The sequence below is a fragment of the Bombus vancouverensis genome, chromosome 5, assembly GCF_051014615.1.
Source record: "Bombus vancouverensis nearcticus chromosome 5, iyBomVanc1_principal, whole genome shotgun sequence".
NCBI classification, from domain to species: domain Eukaryota; kingdom Metazoa; phylum Arthropoda; class Insecta; order Hymenoptera; family Apidae; genus Bombus; species Bombus vancouverensis.
In genome coordinates this window covers 12,755,686-12,773,692 of record NC_134915.1, presented here as the reverse complement: position 1 = coordinate 12,773,692, position 18,007 = coordinate 12,755,686, and the positions used below count along the sequence as shown (strand labels likewise).

The 18,007-nt window shown below is 46.3% G+C and overlaps 1 protein-coding gene across 1 annotated transcript; it reads right to left on the bottom strand.

Annotated features, from left to right (window-relative positions):
• Positions 1–5,808: 5,808 nt before the first annotated feature.
• On the bottom strand, positions 5,809–10,611 carry LOC117156127 (uncharacterized). The gene is made up of 2 exons (XM_033332885.2): positions 9,409–10,611; positions 5,809–9,032 (listed from the first exon to the last, which is right to left on the bottom strand). Exon 2 carries the CDS (start codon positions 9,007–9,009, stop codon positions 7,669–7,671), a length of 1,341 nt encoding a protein of 446 aa, XP_033188776.2. The 5' UTR covers positions 9,010–9,032; positions 9,409–10,611; the 3' UTR covers positions 5,809–7,668.
• Between the last annotated feature and the right edge of the window lie 7,396 nt (positions 10,612–18,007).

The following is an 18,007-nucleotide window of genomic DNA, read 5'->3' as shown; positions in this document are numbered from 1 at the left end:
CTCGACGCCCATCCAGCTTTTCTGCGCGCACAACTAGAGAATCGACGCATATGGCCAACCGGCCAATTTCCATCAGGCGCTTCAATCGAAATTTGGATGCTGAAATTTTGCAGATTTTGTCATACTTTTAATGATCGCCAGAGAAAGAGGAAGAGAAAGAGAGAGAGAGAGCTTTGCTTGAATTAATCGTCGCTCAATCTAAACCACATAGCTTTCTGGTTTCAGTTTCAATAGAAACAGATCTGACATAAGCTCTGTACAGTTCGAATGAAACTTTGATCACTCCACTTTTCATCATTTCGCATCCATACGCGAAAGTATTCTCGAAGAACGAAAATGGAGCGCGAAAAGGGAAAATCGGAAACGGGATCTGGGCCAGAGCTACGCGGCATTCATTTCCATCGGTGGTTTTCGTTGCTTCTGGACGAAATCACGAACGTGGGCGCGAACATGCGCCCGAAACGTATGGTGCATAAGCTGTTCGCTTTAACCGGCCACTTTCAGATTGGATAGCGCGCTCCTCGGCATATGGATTCGTCGCGGATTGAGCCGCGGTTTTCATCGCGAAATGGGAATTTCATTTCTATCGGAACCCGACACCGGGGCGACTGCCAACAGAATCGAAACAACAATCCTTTTAATCCAGCAACCAAGCTTCGTTCCTTTTCCCACTCTGAATCCTGACCAAATTTTGCGAATCTTATTTTATATCCTTCTATATTTATTATCAAAGACAATGTAACTGTTCCACGATGCACAGAATAGAATATTCCTACACACTGTTGTAGCTCCCGTGTCAAATTCTCTCTAACAGTCAAAGTGACGTCAACGCGACAGAAAATACTCAGGGGGCGGGTCGCTTCTTCCGTTTCCGCAACGGAATCGGGCAGCAGCGCTCGAGTGAAGCAAACATGTTCAGGACGGTGCAAAGCACAGGTCGACCAGTCCACCTTCGCGCTGCCACACATGCGGCAGCCTTCCCAATTATACCGCGAGAGGTCCGCGAAACTTTCATAAATTTCGTCACAGAGCGAGCAAATGGCTTCCGGTCCAGCGGTCGGACATTGTCGATAACAGGCACGTCGCCAGGGGCGAATTCAATATCGCATTCGCACCGTTCTCGTCCAACTCCACCATTTCCAGTGCCTCTACCCTCCTTTCACCCTGGCGTTGTTCCATCCCCTCTGCGAGCGACGGTGTCCTCTCCTCCGCACTACCTCTACATCCCCCGTGCACCACCCCCTCCCCACTCCCTCCCACGCACCCCTCGCATTGTCCCTCGCATTGTTCCGAAAGTTTTCGCCGGAGCCGCGTAGTCACTGCGCCGCGCGCGATTACCATATGAATTAAAGTAATGTGATATACGATCACAGGGACTATCCGGCGGAGAGGCTCGAAGAAGACGCGCGGGGCCGCGCCGAGGAGGACAGCCTCGCACCAGAAGCTATCTGGAGACCGGCCCGATCGGAGCAGCCTGTCTCCTTCGATTGATCCACCAGATTCTTCTTACAAAAACAATTTATAGTATCGCTAAGAGCGATAACGATCCTCCAGCAGAGGAAGAATACGGTCGTGACAAGCGACAAATATTTTAATTTATATCAATTAAGCGGAGAAAAAAGACTTTCCATCGTGATATAATAATGAAATTAATTTAAGAAATGAAATCGTTCGTATAGTTTCATAGAATAGTAATTCGTACATGCAATCTAGACAGAAATAAACGTGAAATATCTACATGACGATCGTCGTTCGAAGGTTAAAAGAAGCATTAATTCGATGGGATTTAGCGAATAAAATTTTACGATCTCCGATTGATACTTTCGAATGGATAGAACAAGCAGAGCTCTATAAGTAAGAGTCAAGGTCTCTGATCGTAGAGAAAATTAGTACAATGCAAGGGTAGAGACGATACTCTGTCTTCGGAATTCTAGAAGAATCGTCCGGCGATCAGGGAATCACGGTATCGCTCGCAATTCATTTAACCGGAGAAGAAGCTGTACGCGTGGCAGTCCCAGATGCATTCAGATAAGAAGCTCGACCCCAGGAAAATGGGTGGTTGGTTTAAAACAGCGACGGATCCCCTTGGTCGCGGTCTGGACCTTTACTAGGAACGATTTGAAAGCGGTTGCACAATAGCTATCGGTTCGACGGGGCGCGTAGCACGCGTCTCTGCTTTCTGGCCGACGCGATATCTCGATCGCAATAAATTCACATTAACCTATCTGCTGGTGTGGCCCTTGCCGCAGCTTTAATACATCCCATCGGGCGGTCCGCCCTCTATATCGGCCGCGGATCCGCGCCGTCATCGGCGCCGATTTTAATTTTTCAATTTTACGAACCCCGTCGTCTTTTCTTGCCCTCTGCTTCTCGCCCATCTCTCTCCTTTCCTATTTCCTGCCTTCTTACTGATTTTGAAGCAGATGCAATCGTGATTCGATGATAATTGGATAGACCACGTATGAAATATTCCGTTTAACTCCTTTCGAGATAAAGCGATTGAAAGAGAGGATGAAAAAAATCTCGGTAAGTGATACAGGTATCGCGATTAAAAGCGTAAAAGCAAGTAAACAAGGGTTGGTTAAACGACTCGGTTCACAATGACCGGTGTAAGGCTCGAACATTAATTTCTAGTAATTATCAGAGGTGTAATTCACCCGGCGAGGGTCCCGGGTCGCGTCCGGGGTCGGCCAGTGCGTGTTAACGCCGTTGTTATGCCCCATTATATTGTCCTACCTACACGCCAGCCACAAAGGGGAAACGACAACTCTGCACAAACGACGAACAGAACAGATCTATTTTCAAAATTCTCACCCGCTGCTTTACGCTACTTGGTAGTAGGCAAAAATAATAAAAAGAGCCGATACCTTACAATTTTTTTCCAACGAATTTTCCTTTAAAAGCTACAAATATAAGTGTAAATGTAAGAACTACAAATTGTTCCGCTACGTAGCGATTCATCGATCCGCGAAATGTTTTTTGAGGCAGCGGAGAACTTTTTCAGCAACTTATCACGCGGCAAATCGGTTCGCGAAAGATGATTCATCGAGGCGTAAAGTTTAAAACTCGAGCAATTGTACGTCGGAACAATGGTGAACGGCGTCACCGCGTAACGAATCGCCGCGAAAATTGATAAAATATTATTAAACGCCACCCCGGGCCGCCGACCAAGAGATAGCATTACTAATTTATTTAAATGGACTTATCTTTCCGAAGCCCCGATAGGAATGTAAATTGAACCCCACTGAATCAAGGGAGTAATGGCACGAGTAAGATAAAGATATTTTATTGCTTTGCGGTCGGACATATTTAAGCAGGATGGAAAATCTTTTTTCCACCGTACAACCATCCCCTCTCTCTCTTTCTCTCATATGCTTCGATATCACAAAAAATCGTCCACCTTTTTTAACCATGTTAATTGAAAAAAAGATATTCTTCCTCAGAATTCACGAAAAAGTACCTTCTGAACTTTATCAATGCTCAAACGACTATCCAAACGTGTAACCTTGAACGTCAACACGAAACACCGCGGCGCACGAAGCACACAGTGACAAGGAACGGAAGCTGGTGAGGGCGCGATCGTGCGGCTGGACCATCCGCAGAGGGATGAAACAGGCCTGCGAGGGTGGAAGGGACAGGAGGGAAGAGAGCGTGTGAGCCAGGGGATGGGAGAAGGTGGTGAATCCTCTTCTACACCTTGATTTACTGTCGGCGATATTTTCTCGTCGGCGCTAGTTGGCGCCTACCGCACCACCGCACTCGACAATGGTGGCCGCTTGACATTTTGTTTCGAATTATTGCCCGCCTGGCCGGTCCTTTCTATTTCGGCCTCTACCGCACGACACCGCTGCGGTCTGCTTTTTTCCCAGACAGCTCTTTGTCGAGCCGCAAACTATGCGCGAACGGTGCGCAGTATCCGCTTCGAATTCGGCGGCTGTCCTTTCACCGCGGATTTACCATCTCCCGCGACAGGACAGAAGGATTCAGCGATACCGGCGATATGCTGGACGTGTGTTTATTCTCGTGGTTGAGAAATTCGGTAAATTTGACACGTTTCCGTATTTTATACTACAAGCGGATGTATGTATTTCCATCGTAATTGCTTCTGGTATCGCGTGTGAAAAAGCTTAAAGGCGAAACGAAGCATATGTCCTAGAAAAGTGGCGTTGTGAAAATCGTTTAGCAACGTCTGATTGAGATCGATACGCCGAAACGGGGATCATCGTGAGACCGATGTAAGCTGCGTGTTCGCAGTCAAGTTACATAATCGCGACGAAACACCGTGGCTAATTGGGAATCGGGGTGACCGACGGCATTGGGACCCATCTTTCTACCAGCACTCGTATAAACTCTGACTTTCGGCCGTATACTTTTTTACAAAAATAAAGTGCTTCTTCGATTACAATATCTTACATAGAAGTTCAAATCTTTGAAGCAAGTCTCGTTTCTTAACGAATGCAATGGAAGATGAAATATGTAAGGGTGAGTCACGTCTTGCTCGATCCGTTCATGGGAACACAGAAGCGAAGATATCGAATGATCGACGTAGCGTATGTGGTCTCGCGTCGAAGACGTGACTCGTCTGGCGAGAATCGGCAAACCGAGAAGTTAATGTCTTGGAACGGACGCCATATTAGCATATCCGCGTCCAATCGTCGCCCACGTGGCAAGGGCGCCGTGGCAAATCAGCCCGGAGCTATGACATTGTCATTATTTCACTGACAGAACAAGCATGCGCGCGATTCTCCACGGTGAAGTATCGCTAACAAGGGTGGGAAGACCGATTGTCTGATCGGAACCAAGAGGGATGAATGGCTGCGATGCTCCTTTTAAATCGAACCACCGAGCATAATGGTCAGGATCTCTTTCAAATCCACTTCCACATCCATACCGCGATTCGTTTTTATTGAATCGTTGCGGTCGTCGATTGATACTTTCGTCAACGTTTCGTGACTGTAAGAGAACGATTCCTCGAATTCGGCATCGAGTCCGTAGAGATGGAAGGGCGACGATAATAAGACGAAAGCGTGGAAGAAACGGAAGCGTCGGGGATGGATTTGCTCGTTAAATGGAAGACAGGAGCAGGCCACGGTGGAAAGAGGATGATGGGAATTTCCGAGGGGGTTCTTCCTAGTTTTATAAGGGATATGACTGTTCCCGGAGCCCGTGGGCTGCTTCGTGTTATTTATCTTTATGGACCTCGGGCAGAGGGTAAGTACACTTATTCTCGGGGTAGGGGGTTAAGGGGCGAAGTTAAGCCGAAACGAGGGCGGTAAGAGATTGTTTGTTGTATTGGCTGCGGTTTCGACGGGCTTAACGTTACCCGTTTAGGGGATTTCTCTGTGGTTTTTCTCTCGAGAGGCTGATACCTCCCTGAATAGTCTTCAGGGAGTTTTCTAGCGTGGATGTTCGATTCAACAAGTCGATATTTGCGCAAGTCACTTTCGCTGGAATATTTGTCAGTATCCTCCTTTGTAATTGTAATTTTTACGATCGTTTCTAAGAAACGTTATACGAGTAAGGTTTCTTAGGAAACAACGATCGATACAACGACGTTCGAAAGTATCCGAGTAGGGAGAGATTTCAAGTGGTCAAAAATTAATCTATTGCCGTGTAATCGGCTTTTGGGCGGTGCAGGGACAACCGTACAAAAGAGAAACGAATTAAAAAAAATAACTTTAATACCTCTGCCGAATGAGAGAGTTATTACCATGAGGAATTAAGGACAACGAATGAAATACGATGTAGAATAACGTTAAACTTCTGCTACGAAACCATAGAATTTATAAGATGGAGGAGAGACGAAACGAAGAAGTGGATAAGGTTTAACATTCGCAGAGTTCTCTTCACGGATATTCTTTTTATTCATTAACAACGATTCCGAATACATACAGTGCTTATGTACAGAGTGATATTTACATTGAACCGATACAACGTGACACGTCGTGATAAATAATTCTTATAAAACAAAACAGAACGCCGATGATAATTTTACACCTGTATGAAGAGTCATTTACATCAGACTTACATCGTGCACATATATCTAGAACAACGTCGTATGGGCCGCAATATTCTAAGAAATCCGTGGATCCGATATAGAATCGTTATTTGATAACGCCGAACTTCCACAGATACTATTCCATGAGTCGCTTTTACAGTATTAACGTCTCCTTTAGCGATCGAGGAAAGAACACCCTCATCTTTTTTTTTTCATTAAAATTGAAAAAAAATCTTCGAGGTCGAATATATATACACACTACTGCAATTATTGCTGTACAGAATACTGTAGCTTTTATCATTCTTATCCTTAAAAAGATTTATTCGTTTGTATTGGCTCGAACCCCATCTGTTTCCTTATTTTATTTCACCTCTGTCCCGATGCTTTTGATAAATTCTTAATTATCAATGTGCTCGATAGGAAGGACCAAAGAGGGAAACATAACAGAAATACACAGGTGAGCGAATCACGATTCAGCAGAGCGATGAAATAAGCAAACATTAAGCCAGGAATGGAAGTGGCGATAAGTCAAGCAATTCCGGGCAATATTAAGCCACTCCGAGCGGCAGGTTAACCCTATGTTAAGCCGTACGTCGAGCAGGAGGGGATCATAGGGGCGGGTGAGGCACGGCGGGGGTGGAGCCGGGGATAGCTACGGAGGTCGCGTGTATTTAAAACGCGAATGCGCGCCAGCCGATTCACTGTTTGAAGTTAAATGGAGTGTAAATGGCAGATAACAAACCGGCACTGTTTCCGATTACGGCATTCATTGTTTCCTACCATTATGCGCGCTCCGCCGGTTTGTGTGTTAGCCGGGGTACGGTTTACGATCTATTTATTGCCGCGCCACCCCCGACACACAAATGAACGCGGCTTACGTCGCGTTCTGCCCCGCCAGAACACGCTCTCTGCCCCACCTGTGCTCCAACCCTCTCGACACACCTGCCTACCAGCCAACGTGAATCAAAACGTTCGGTTTTCCAGCTGGAAAAAAATATTGAGAATATTTTAAATCGCGAAAATTGTGACGGCGTAAAAGAAAATAATTGGGATTCAAGCAATACTCGAGCGATCTATCATACCCTTAAAACTAGAATAAAGTCCGATCAATCGACGATTAATCGCGATATTTACAAATTTCTCCTACCTAATATTGACTAAAGAGGGAATATCACCTTATCTCGCAAAGGTAAGATCTCTTAAGTTAATCGGTAAAGCTTCTAGCGATTAGTTCGTTATCATACACGTATACCATGTAAAATGTCGTAATCGATTAATCTCGTGAAGTACTTCAGTTAAAATGGACAAGTGCAAAAATCTCGTGAATATTTGGTTAACGAGGAGTTTATGGTAGAATAAGTGATCCTGTGTATCGAGCTACGTATGTTAGGAGATGATATCTTAAAAAACTGGAAGAGCATTTATCTTCGTCCGATCGAATTTCAATTCTCATAGATGAATGATCAGAATGAAAACAGATTAAACGAGCCTTATAATAAAATAACAATAAAAAATAACACGCCTGAAACAAATTCTCTCACTTCTCCTTCCAAGTTCTCAAAGTCCTTAAAATTTAAACTCCATATCCTCCCCTTCGTAAAAGAAACATCTTAATTTTCAAACGAATAGCCACTGGTCAGTATCGTGTCTTCTGTCGACGATTTCCGTCGTCACTTGCTGTGAACAGTGGTGGCTCGTCTCTTCACTTCGACCTGATCCACGATCGCGTCGCTCTCCTTATCCTGATGCGCAGTCATGTGCCTAGTCAGATGGTGCCTTTCCCTAAAGCTCTCGTCGCAGACGGGGCACCTTAGTTTCTCCTCCCTTCGCCTTCTGGCAGCTTCACCGGAGTTTTCGTTCTTATGATGTGATCTCATGTGGTACACCAGGTCGGAGGTCATCCGAAATGATAGATTGCACTTGGCGCAAACATTTTGCGCGGGCAGAGTCAACGCGGCGAACGACGAGGGCAGAAGACCAGCCACCCCAGCGGCCGTCGCCAGAAATCTCGGTCTAGTCAACGCATCCGCCATCGGTGGAAACACGGAGATCGGATTGTATGACAAATTCGGATAAACTGGTGGTAGATCCGGTCGGAAGCTGGGTATCTTTGGACTGGGTACTTTGGGTGGCTGGGCAATCTGGGGTATCTTCAAATTCTCCAGTAGACCAGGTTGACTGCTCTCGGGACTGACCAGGAAAGGATAAGACATTTTCGTGGGAAACGGCGCGTACTTGTATCCAGTAGTAGCTGTCAGTGGTACCACTGGTGGACTGACGCTGCTCTGGTACCCGGTACGATCGTCTGGCGATATGGAGGATCTTGGCGAAGTCTGTCCATCGTCGTTGAAGCCGTTCCTTTGTGCTGTCAGATTCACCTTCGTAAACGCGCTTCGAGATTCTCCATGTCTGTCGGTCGGACAGGGTATAACTGTATCGTAAACCTTGTTGCAAGTCAGATTTGGCTCCACCGCATCCGGGCAAGTGGTTAACATCGACTGATGAGTAGCAAACGCAGGTGGACTGGGTGATTTCTGTAGACGGGTGCCAGAGACGTACCTCCGAGTGTCGGTATCAGGTGACAAACCTGGTAACGTCGGAGTCAGCGTTCTCGGAGATATATATGGAGGACTTAAAGAGTTCTCCGTGCACTGCATCATCCTCCTCCTATCGGAACCACCGGTGTCGTTGTCGTAGTTCTTGATCGTGAGATTCTGCGGCAGTCTATCCGAGTCCAAGATGTTCTCCGTTGATATTTCTTCGCGAATACGATCCTTCCTGCTCGACACCATCCTCATTTTCTCGCTCTGCCGACGAGCAAGGTTCTCGTCAGGCGCGACGAGGAACGCCACGTCGAAGGAACGCTTGCTAGCACGCTGAAGAGGATACGAAGCGTCGGAGGTGACGTCGCTGATAGACGGAGGACTGGACGACGTCAACCCCGACGTGACCGTCGTAGACGTCGCGGGGGCGGCACGGTCGATGCCACTCGTACGATCTTCCATTGTCATCCTGCTCGCTCCGGATGATCGACCTGTGACAATGACGGCCGATGGTCAATTTACCAAGCTCCGCGGAAATGATGGATGAGGCTCGCGCTTCTATACTCGAACACCAGGTGTTACGACCATGCTCAAACTGAGGGAAACTGGGTCAATGAAAATAGACAAGCGATTTCGTAGATGCGTTTGAACAAATGGAAACGCGTAATCGAACGTCGGTGAGAATTGACAATATCTTCTAAACGATTGATAGCGCGAATAACAAAGACTTTCACGTGGAAATTACAAAGCAATTAAGTACACGAAATTAAGCGTAGTAACAAAGTAATTATCTAAAAACTATAATTTTCGTAGAGAAACGAAAGACCACTTAATTGCTTTGTTTCAAGCATACAAAACTAAACTTACCGGACCACGCGTCCAACAGAGAATTCTTCCTCCGGCAATCACCGTGTAACAGCCACGCTGCTCACCCCCTTCGGGTGTCAATCCTCCTTGGTCTAAGACATCAGTTCACACAGTTTCCTTCCATCGGATAACAAACATGAGGTTAATCACAAGCGTCGGTGATAACACCGGCACAGATGAGCGATCCGATCGCAGTAACACCGGAGAAGAAACACAGAGAACGAGGACAAGGGTACAACGTGCATCGGCGGACCACGTTAAAATGAGGGAACCGGCCGCGCATCCCCTGTATTTAGGGGTAGAATCCCGCGGAGGGTAGCTCGGCGTGGCAGGTGGAGGCGCAACGAGGGTGGCACCGGCCAATGGCAACGTTCCCAGGGTTAGACGGGGGTGGAGCGTACGAACGGGGTGAACATATTCGGTCGTCGGGACGCGTCTGCTAGTCCCATCCAGACCACGCCTACATATTTCAGGTTCGACACATGTGCCCGGGATCGTCGTCGTCGTCGTCGTAGCCGTCCTCGTCGACTCTTTCCTCTTCTGCCCTCTCTCCACGTTGCGCAACGCGTTCCGCAGGATCCCGTTACCCCGTTAGCCCGAGATCTAAAGGGAATGGGGGTGATGGCGGGCCCGAGCGGGGCTGTAATTCAGCCTGACAAACGATCTTGAATATTTTTAACGCCCGCGCCAGCCTCGACTCCTTTTTTTATGGTCGATCTCCTGGATATTGGACGTTCGGCAGACTCGTCGAATCCGCTGATGGACCTCCACCGTGCCCGATTATCCCGCCAATGATCATTCGCCCCGACTTTTCGAGCATTCCCTCCAGCATTTTCTATTCGAGAGAAATCTTTTCTCCGATCTTTCTTTTCGTCTTTAACGTTTATAAAGTTGCATATAGATTCAACGACGTTGAAGAATCATTTCGATTTTAATTCTTTATTTTTGAAGTTCAGGACTATTCGTGGTTTAATAGTTGGTCATCTTACGAACATCTCGTTACCGAAGAGAAACGAGGTGCATTAAATTGACCGTAGCGGACAGAAGGTACCAGCAGAGCCACCAGAGATCATCATTTTACGGATTATCTTCTTGACGAATTCCTCCCATTTCTCGGCAGTTCGATAAATACCACGATCCCTCCAGGTGATATGCGGCTCTTACGAAAGCATTTCTACCCGATAATCACAATTTTTTATCATCTTTTCAACGCCATTGTTTTACCAACACCTCCATCGTGACAAAATTTCACTTAAAATTATTCGGCAAAGCTTGTTAATATTTGCAATATTTTTTCAGCGGATGTTAAAGCATAAAAATAGTAAAACGGAACGATACAAGTAAAGGAAGCAGAGTGAGACTGGAGTTCTATGCTTGAGCAATAATACCCGCTATCGCGAAAAAAAAGGAAGTAAAAAGGCTGGCTAGCACGCGAAGCCAATAGGCGATCAATCATAAAACTGGTGATCTATTTTGCCCGGCATGTGAGAGCCGTCGAGTTCTTACGCTCACGATTCCCGGGATTCTGCGAACTCTGCGGGGAACGCCTAGAGGTTAAAGGACATTAACTTCTTGATTGAGTCGGCAAAAAGTTGTAATGACCTTTCGATTGGACTGGCCGACCCCAGCGGAGATTCGCGGATCACGGAAGACGAAACGACCTGTATCTAAGTTTTTCCCAGCTTCCCTGTTTCGAAATTATTTACTACAACCAGATTAATAATTATTATACGACGAACCACCGTTATAAACATTTCTCCCGGTGTTGCTCCACACGAGTAAGAGAAAAGGAGAACTTTCTCGAAGCTGGAATAAATTGAATCATTCGACTATCAACGAAGCAGATGATGGCGAACGGTCCAAGCCGGGTTTAATCCTAATTCGTGGTCGTAAAGTCGACAGAGCCGTTTCGTCGACGTTATGTGTGACACGCGACTCGCTGCGGGACGTCTAGGAACGTTTCTATATCTTTCGCCAGCCATTCCTGGCTTATGAACCATATTTATTGCCGATCGTGGCATCCTGTCCCTGCGCGCTTCTGATGGCGATATACCAATCCCTAATACCACTTTATGCTTCTCCGCTGACGCTCCAACGACTATCCTTGCTACCTTTTCTCCACTGCCAGTCCTTTTTTTTTAAAGAACGAACTAAAAAAAGAAAAACTTATTATTTTATCGAGAGGGGTGAAGACTCGGATTCGTGAGAATCATCTAAGTGTAATTTCGCAGGCATCTGTCCTCGTTATCCTCCAAATCGGACAGAAAGGGCAACTTCGCGACGCCCAATTCGTCCGAGTTAAACGAGCAGAGGGTCGCTGGTCGACCGGCACGTGACTGACACGCGTGAACTGTTAACGCTGAATCGTAACAGGGAATGTTAACACTGACGTTGCTTCACCAAAGGGACACCTTGCAGAAAGCTTCCCACTCGCTCGTATGACCCCCATTGCTGCATTGAATTATGCGAAAATTTCTAGAAGATTACTCGAATTAATTTTCAACTACATCGTCTAGTCTATATATGTCCGAAATCCAATGGGTATTTAATTTATTCATTCCTTTTTAAGAGAAACGACTCGACGTGCTTCCGAGCAATATCTTGCGATACTTTCCAGTTGGCTGACGCTAACACGAGGACTGCTGAGTCTGTCCGGTGATAAATATGCAGCCGATGCAGTTGATGAGAGAAGGTCGTTTATCAATCACCCATTAACGCAGCCCCAGCACTCTGTGCAGCTTTACCGGCTCCGTCGAAAACCTGCTCGCTCCTGCCTCCATATTTCACGGAATCATCGTGATTCTCTTCCAGCGGGTTTCCCCGGGCGCAGTCGATTTTCCATTAAAAGCCAGCATCCACATTGGTCGCATACAAGCTCGCCGCGTTTCAAGGAAATATCCCATCGAGATACGTCCCTAGGCCAATCATACCTCTTCAGAAGCTTGCTAAAATCGTGACCTATAATCTGTGGAATTGCGTCCCATATACCACGAATGAATCGTGACTTAAATCGATCGAATAAAGATTAGTCGATCGAAGGATTTGCGAAAGTTTGAAAAATATTACAAAACCGCGGTATCCAGTCAAATTGGAAAGTCCAATTTCTGCATGTCTTCTGGCAATGAAAAGAAATAAATGAACAAACGATTTGTACAGCTCGAAAAAACAGGGCAGTACATCTTGAGTCCTTGATAAATTGAATGTGTGATGAGGATCAGAGAATTCTCGAAAATAGCTGGCCGCGGTGTACGTCATCCGCGAAAGGGGAAGAGGTACGCAGCCCTGACGACGAGTACCAGAGATTTAGATTTTACGGCCGCTTGAGCAATTTCTTGACTTATAAGCGGAACCATGCATACCAAGTGAGCCATCAAATGTTTCTGACTGTCTTAATTCCTGGAATCACCCTCCAAAAAGTGGCACAGCTTCATGACGAGCCAGCTTATTATCCAGACTCTTCGCAATCTCGCTTTATTGCTCGACATAATTGCCAATTATTTTTATATCCAAATATTATTTTCCTAGGAACTTTGTGATAACGTTCGCGGAAGTTACAAAGTTATATCCAATCAAACTTCCAAGTCGAATCTTCGCATTCAACCGTAGCGTTGTTTCAAACTGTGATCACTCGGCTCCGCAATACGGGGTTCCAAATAAACATCGATCAAAGCCCACCCGCAGCATCTTTTGGCTAACACCAAAACTGCAACGACATTGATCCGTAGCTTCGAAATCTACCGCACCAACCGAACGTCTCCGACGAAATTCGAATTCACTTTGCGCGTTTACAGGATGGCGGAGAGAAGTTTGTCCTCCCTCCTTCTCTGCCGCTCTTGTTGATATCATCCGGAGACGATATCGACTTGCTCCGCAGTTGCTCGGGGAATTTAATTCTATTCGAAGTGCCACCTAAGATGCCACCTTCGCCTCTTATCTCTGTGCACACGGTGGGCTGCGCGTGGCGGTTGCTTATGTGTTACGTGAATACCTTACCTAAACGCCCGGCGAGGAAGCGTTTCTGCGTGCCGTTACCTACACGCCAAGCCCCCACAACCCTCGATAGAACCGTACCATCCCCATGTCGCGTTTCTACCACTGGCACACAGAGGGGGAGTCGACCGAGAGAAATTAATGCGACTTCCAACCGGGCGTTATCGGACGCCGCTATCTCGCGCCTCGCTCGCGGAAAACGTGAGTCGCCTAGGCGAGAAGTTTCAGAATTTAAGTGGCGAGGCGCCACGAAACGTACGCGACCCTCGGATTTCAGGATCGACCCGATCAGATGTAGGAATTCTATATAGGGGGTTCCTGATAACGGTGATTTAAAATCGAAGAATATCGAGAGCTTGTAAATCCCGACGATCCGATGTATACGAATTATGGTCTGGCGTGTGCAGGAAGCAACCAATCAAACGATACAAATTAATGGCACGCGTAAATATTCATGGGTCATTAATCATCGGCGTGACTGGCATCGACGCGCGAACGCGATGCTCTCTTAAGAGCGCACCCCTTAACGCCGATTTAATCACAATGAATAATCGTGTGGAAGCAGTTCCGTGTAATCCAACGTATCTCGAAGAATGATCTTCATTTTGTATACTTCTATTAAGAAAAATAGACGCGCGAGACAAAAGGGGTGGCGCAAAGCAACAAAGAATGCCTTATAGAACGCTGAAGATCGCGTAGATGCAATGCACAGGCGTCGCGACGGTCTTGTCGACGGCTTTACGATTATATTTGCCGAAATCTTGGAAGAGGGGTGACCGTTCCGCGTGCACGGGTTCGTGATTCCCCCATGGTCGTCGACGCAGGCCGAGCAGCGCCAGGGAACGAGGAGGGTTGGAGGTCGAGGAAGGTAGCTAGAGGCCTGGAGGAAGCTGGATAGAAGGGAGTTATTAGAATGGTCCGGAAAAGATGGCGCGGAGTCGCTCCGTATTTTTATACTGTATGGCCGCTGCTTTGCATAATCCCGCACTTAGCTCGCTCGTCCCGAGATGCCGACTCGCTATGCAGATCTGCTCCGCTCTCTGAAAACCCGAACCTACCGAGCGTTTCGTCGTTTCAGCGAATGATGGACGATGCGTAGACCCTGCGCTACCCTGCCGCAGACCCTCGAGTCTTCCCTCTGAAGAGAATTCGCTTCCTAAACCGACAACTGAGACGATATCGGTAACGTTGGCTGTAGAACGGAGAGTGAAAGTCGAATTTTTAAATGAACGAAGATTTTGTAGCTTTCGAGGATATTCCTACGAGGAAAAGGATCGTTTGGGATGTAGTTAAAGACAAGAATAATGGAACGAAAATATTCTAAAATATCGAAGATCGATTTACAGATATCTATAGATTATCTGGTAGTTAATAACGATAAACATATATTTTAAATTTCTACTTCCATCGCAGTTTTCTACTATCTAAATATCACGTATTGTTAAATTCTACGTCACCTAAACATTTTTTTCTTTTAAAAAATCACTCTCGCACTTCCACGAGTATTTCTCTCGGCTTGCTGCATTATTTTTCATTGTCGGATCTCGCTGTCTCGATTCCCGAGACTGAAATATTTAATTATCTTACGACAGGTGAGTGTGACAAAGATTGTTTCGAGTGCAATGTCACGGAACATTTGTCAGTGGGCTCAGTTGACACGAAGACGAGCTTCCGGCTCGGAGACGTCTCATTTGCAACGGAGAAATCGCATCTTCCCTTCTCCTGCTGTCTCGCGGCGGCTATGTCCGCAAAAGAGAATACTGGAAACGGTGAGAAAGCGCGGAAGGCGTCATCAATCTTGCAGCGAGAAGACCCAGGACGACCGTGGCGTCGTTCTGAACGTCACAGATGTGACTTTGATTCTCTTTCGGCGTTCCCAGGAGAAACGAACCTAGATTAAGTCTGTCCCACGTGTAATTTGTCCGAGTCCTGATTCCCGAGCTGCCTCGACGTGCCAGATCCGCGAAAATGTAGCAAACACCTGGGTATCTCAGAAAGAATTAGCAGAGACTTCGAGAAATTCGACCACGATAAGATGGTTTTCGACTTTTTGCTTTAAATCGCATCCTTTGTCCTGCCATTCGAGATTCAATGGATGGTAAAAGGCTAATTAAAATGTCGATTAAAGGTGTAGCGATAGATACGATTAGATACGGAACAACATATTTCATAGTTACAGCTAGAACGAAGCATATGTGCAGAGTATCCAGTTTCACTATCTTTCGATCCACCAATCGTCCGTTCATCGCCCCTAACTGCGCTGTCAGAAGCAATCACGTCGGATCCTCGGAGATCAACCCTCTGTCCAATGTTTTCCTACCTGATCGTTCAACTGCGTCTCCACGGAAATGAATGCGGTACAAATGTCGAGACTGATTCTTAAATCTGCTATGAATGCTTCGGACGTTTAAAGCAACAGGTTTTACAAAATGCAAAGTTCAAGAATTAAAAGAAAATATGGCGTATTCATTACGTCACGTGTCGTTAAATATTACCACGCATCTTTCTTTAGATATAAAAATCTTATTTTATAGGAAAGCATAAGAAGAATATTCTTTATCGTAAAAAAATACGAAGGAGCAACACCAGGCATTCGATATCTGGCTGCGGTTCCGAAAGTTTACGCGCAGCGTATTCCGTAAAGGCAGCAAGTGCGACGGACTCGGTCACGGTGGATGCACTGACTCCGACAGAGAAACCAAGGTATAAAACCTCTGGCCCGTTGCAACGCCGGCCACGTTACGAAAAGCACGATTATACCGGAGGAGCAGGGGGTGAAACCGGGAGCATACCTTAGTTGTCCGCTCGTAAAGCAACCCCGTATGCCCGAGGAGTGCGTGCCGGGTCTGTCTATCTCTCTCTATACCCCTTTCGCCGCTACTCTTACTATTTCTGTATTTCCGCCTCGACCCTTCTCTCTTTCTCTTGCTCACGTCTCTACGGAGTGTTTGTTAAACCGGAGGAATATGCATGAGAGGGCCAGCCGGCACGGAGTTATGCTCCGCTGATCTTAACGTTGGTCACGACCTTAAATATGTATATAAGCCCAGCTTAGCAAGGTAATCGAATAGCTCGGAGAAGAATGGTCTCGGTCATCTGAAGATGGGCATCAATTTTAAGAAATGTATATGGTATACATAAGCGAAGATCTTCCGATGGAAAAATTTTAAGGTCGCAACTATCGTATCACGATTAGTATATCGTATAATCGTGTACATAGCACGGAGGATAGCAATCCTCGTGGTGAGCAGAGAAAGAAAGCACGCGACATATTCTCGTAAGCATGCATCATGCGTTTAGACGTGCACGCATATACATACGTAGGACATATGGTGGTTGGCACGGTGCTTGGCCCCCATGCAAAGACTTTACAGAGACTTCTAGGGCAGGGTTCAGCCCTTGGCTCACCTCCCCCCGTTGGTCCATCCCCCACTCTGAGAGTCCTCATGAGTTTTCAATGAGATTAGCGGCCCATCTGTGCGGAGACCGACCCCATCGTCATCATCGAGCACGAACAAAGCTAGTCAACCTGCTCACTGCCCGTACACTCTCCGTGGGGGTCTCTTCTGCTTCATGGTGTACGCACCATGCGTGCACTTGCCGCACAAACTCATCCGTGGCCCTCGTCTCCGGTTGCGCGATGGTTAGAGAAAATACCATGTTTTTAGCCGCCCTCATCATATGGTTGCATTTAAAATCTCCGACGACCGCAATGCTTATGGGAATCGATGGAAACCATGGACCACCCGAATTATCTTTATTCTCAGCCTCTCTTAGCATTCTACGCGCTTTTCTGCATCATCCTCCGTAAGATGTTTGAGAAAGGTATTTTTCTTTCTTGCGGTTTCTTGAATCCTTGCAGTTTGAAACATTTACAAAGCGTTTATATAGTTTTCACGATAATCTAATTTTCTTCGTATGAAGCTAATACATGAATCGTAAACTTTTTACGGAGAATGTTTAACCCTCGTAGTTAATTATAAAAATCTTTGAAAAACACTGTGGAAAGCCGCAAAATCTGACCGATTAAAGAGCGAAACGGTATCGATCCCTTTTGATGGGGTACGGTACTTTGGCTCCGGGGGCTACGTATTTGGGTCCATGGTGGCCCATATGGAGCCTGCCGAGCGCATATGTTGCGACAACGCCGCTAACGACCTGCCTTCGGCCTCCGTAATGCTAAACTGCGGTTCGATTCTCACCCCATGAAACTAAATAACCATTCGATTGTCATTGGTAAATAGGTAATCAGGACCGTCAGTATCATCACGGATCTACGAGCCGCAACTACTTATCTTTTTATCCTCTTCCCATTCAAAAAATATAAGAGACCAGAATCTAAATGTTATGATTATAACAATTAGAATTCCATGATATTCAACATTTTTTATCATTATCCTCACTATGCGCATCTTCTTATGGAAAACGACACAGCGAAGTATCTTACTGTTTCTCTGAAACTGAGATTCCAATGGCAAAAGTGAAACGTCCGCGATTTTTTGATCAAAGATCAGCAAAAAGCGATCACGGGGGTGCGTTAAATGCTTTGGCCAAGCGAAATCCCGCGGCAGTTCCGCCCTCCTTACTCTTTTCGTCAACCTGCAAGACT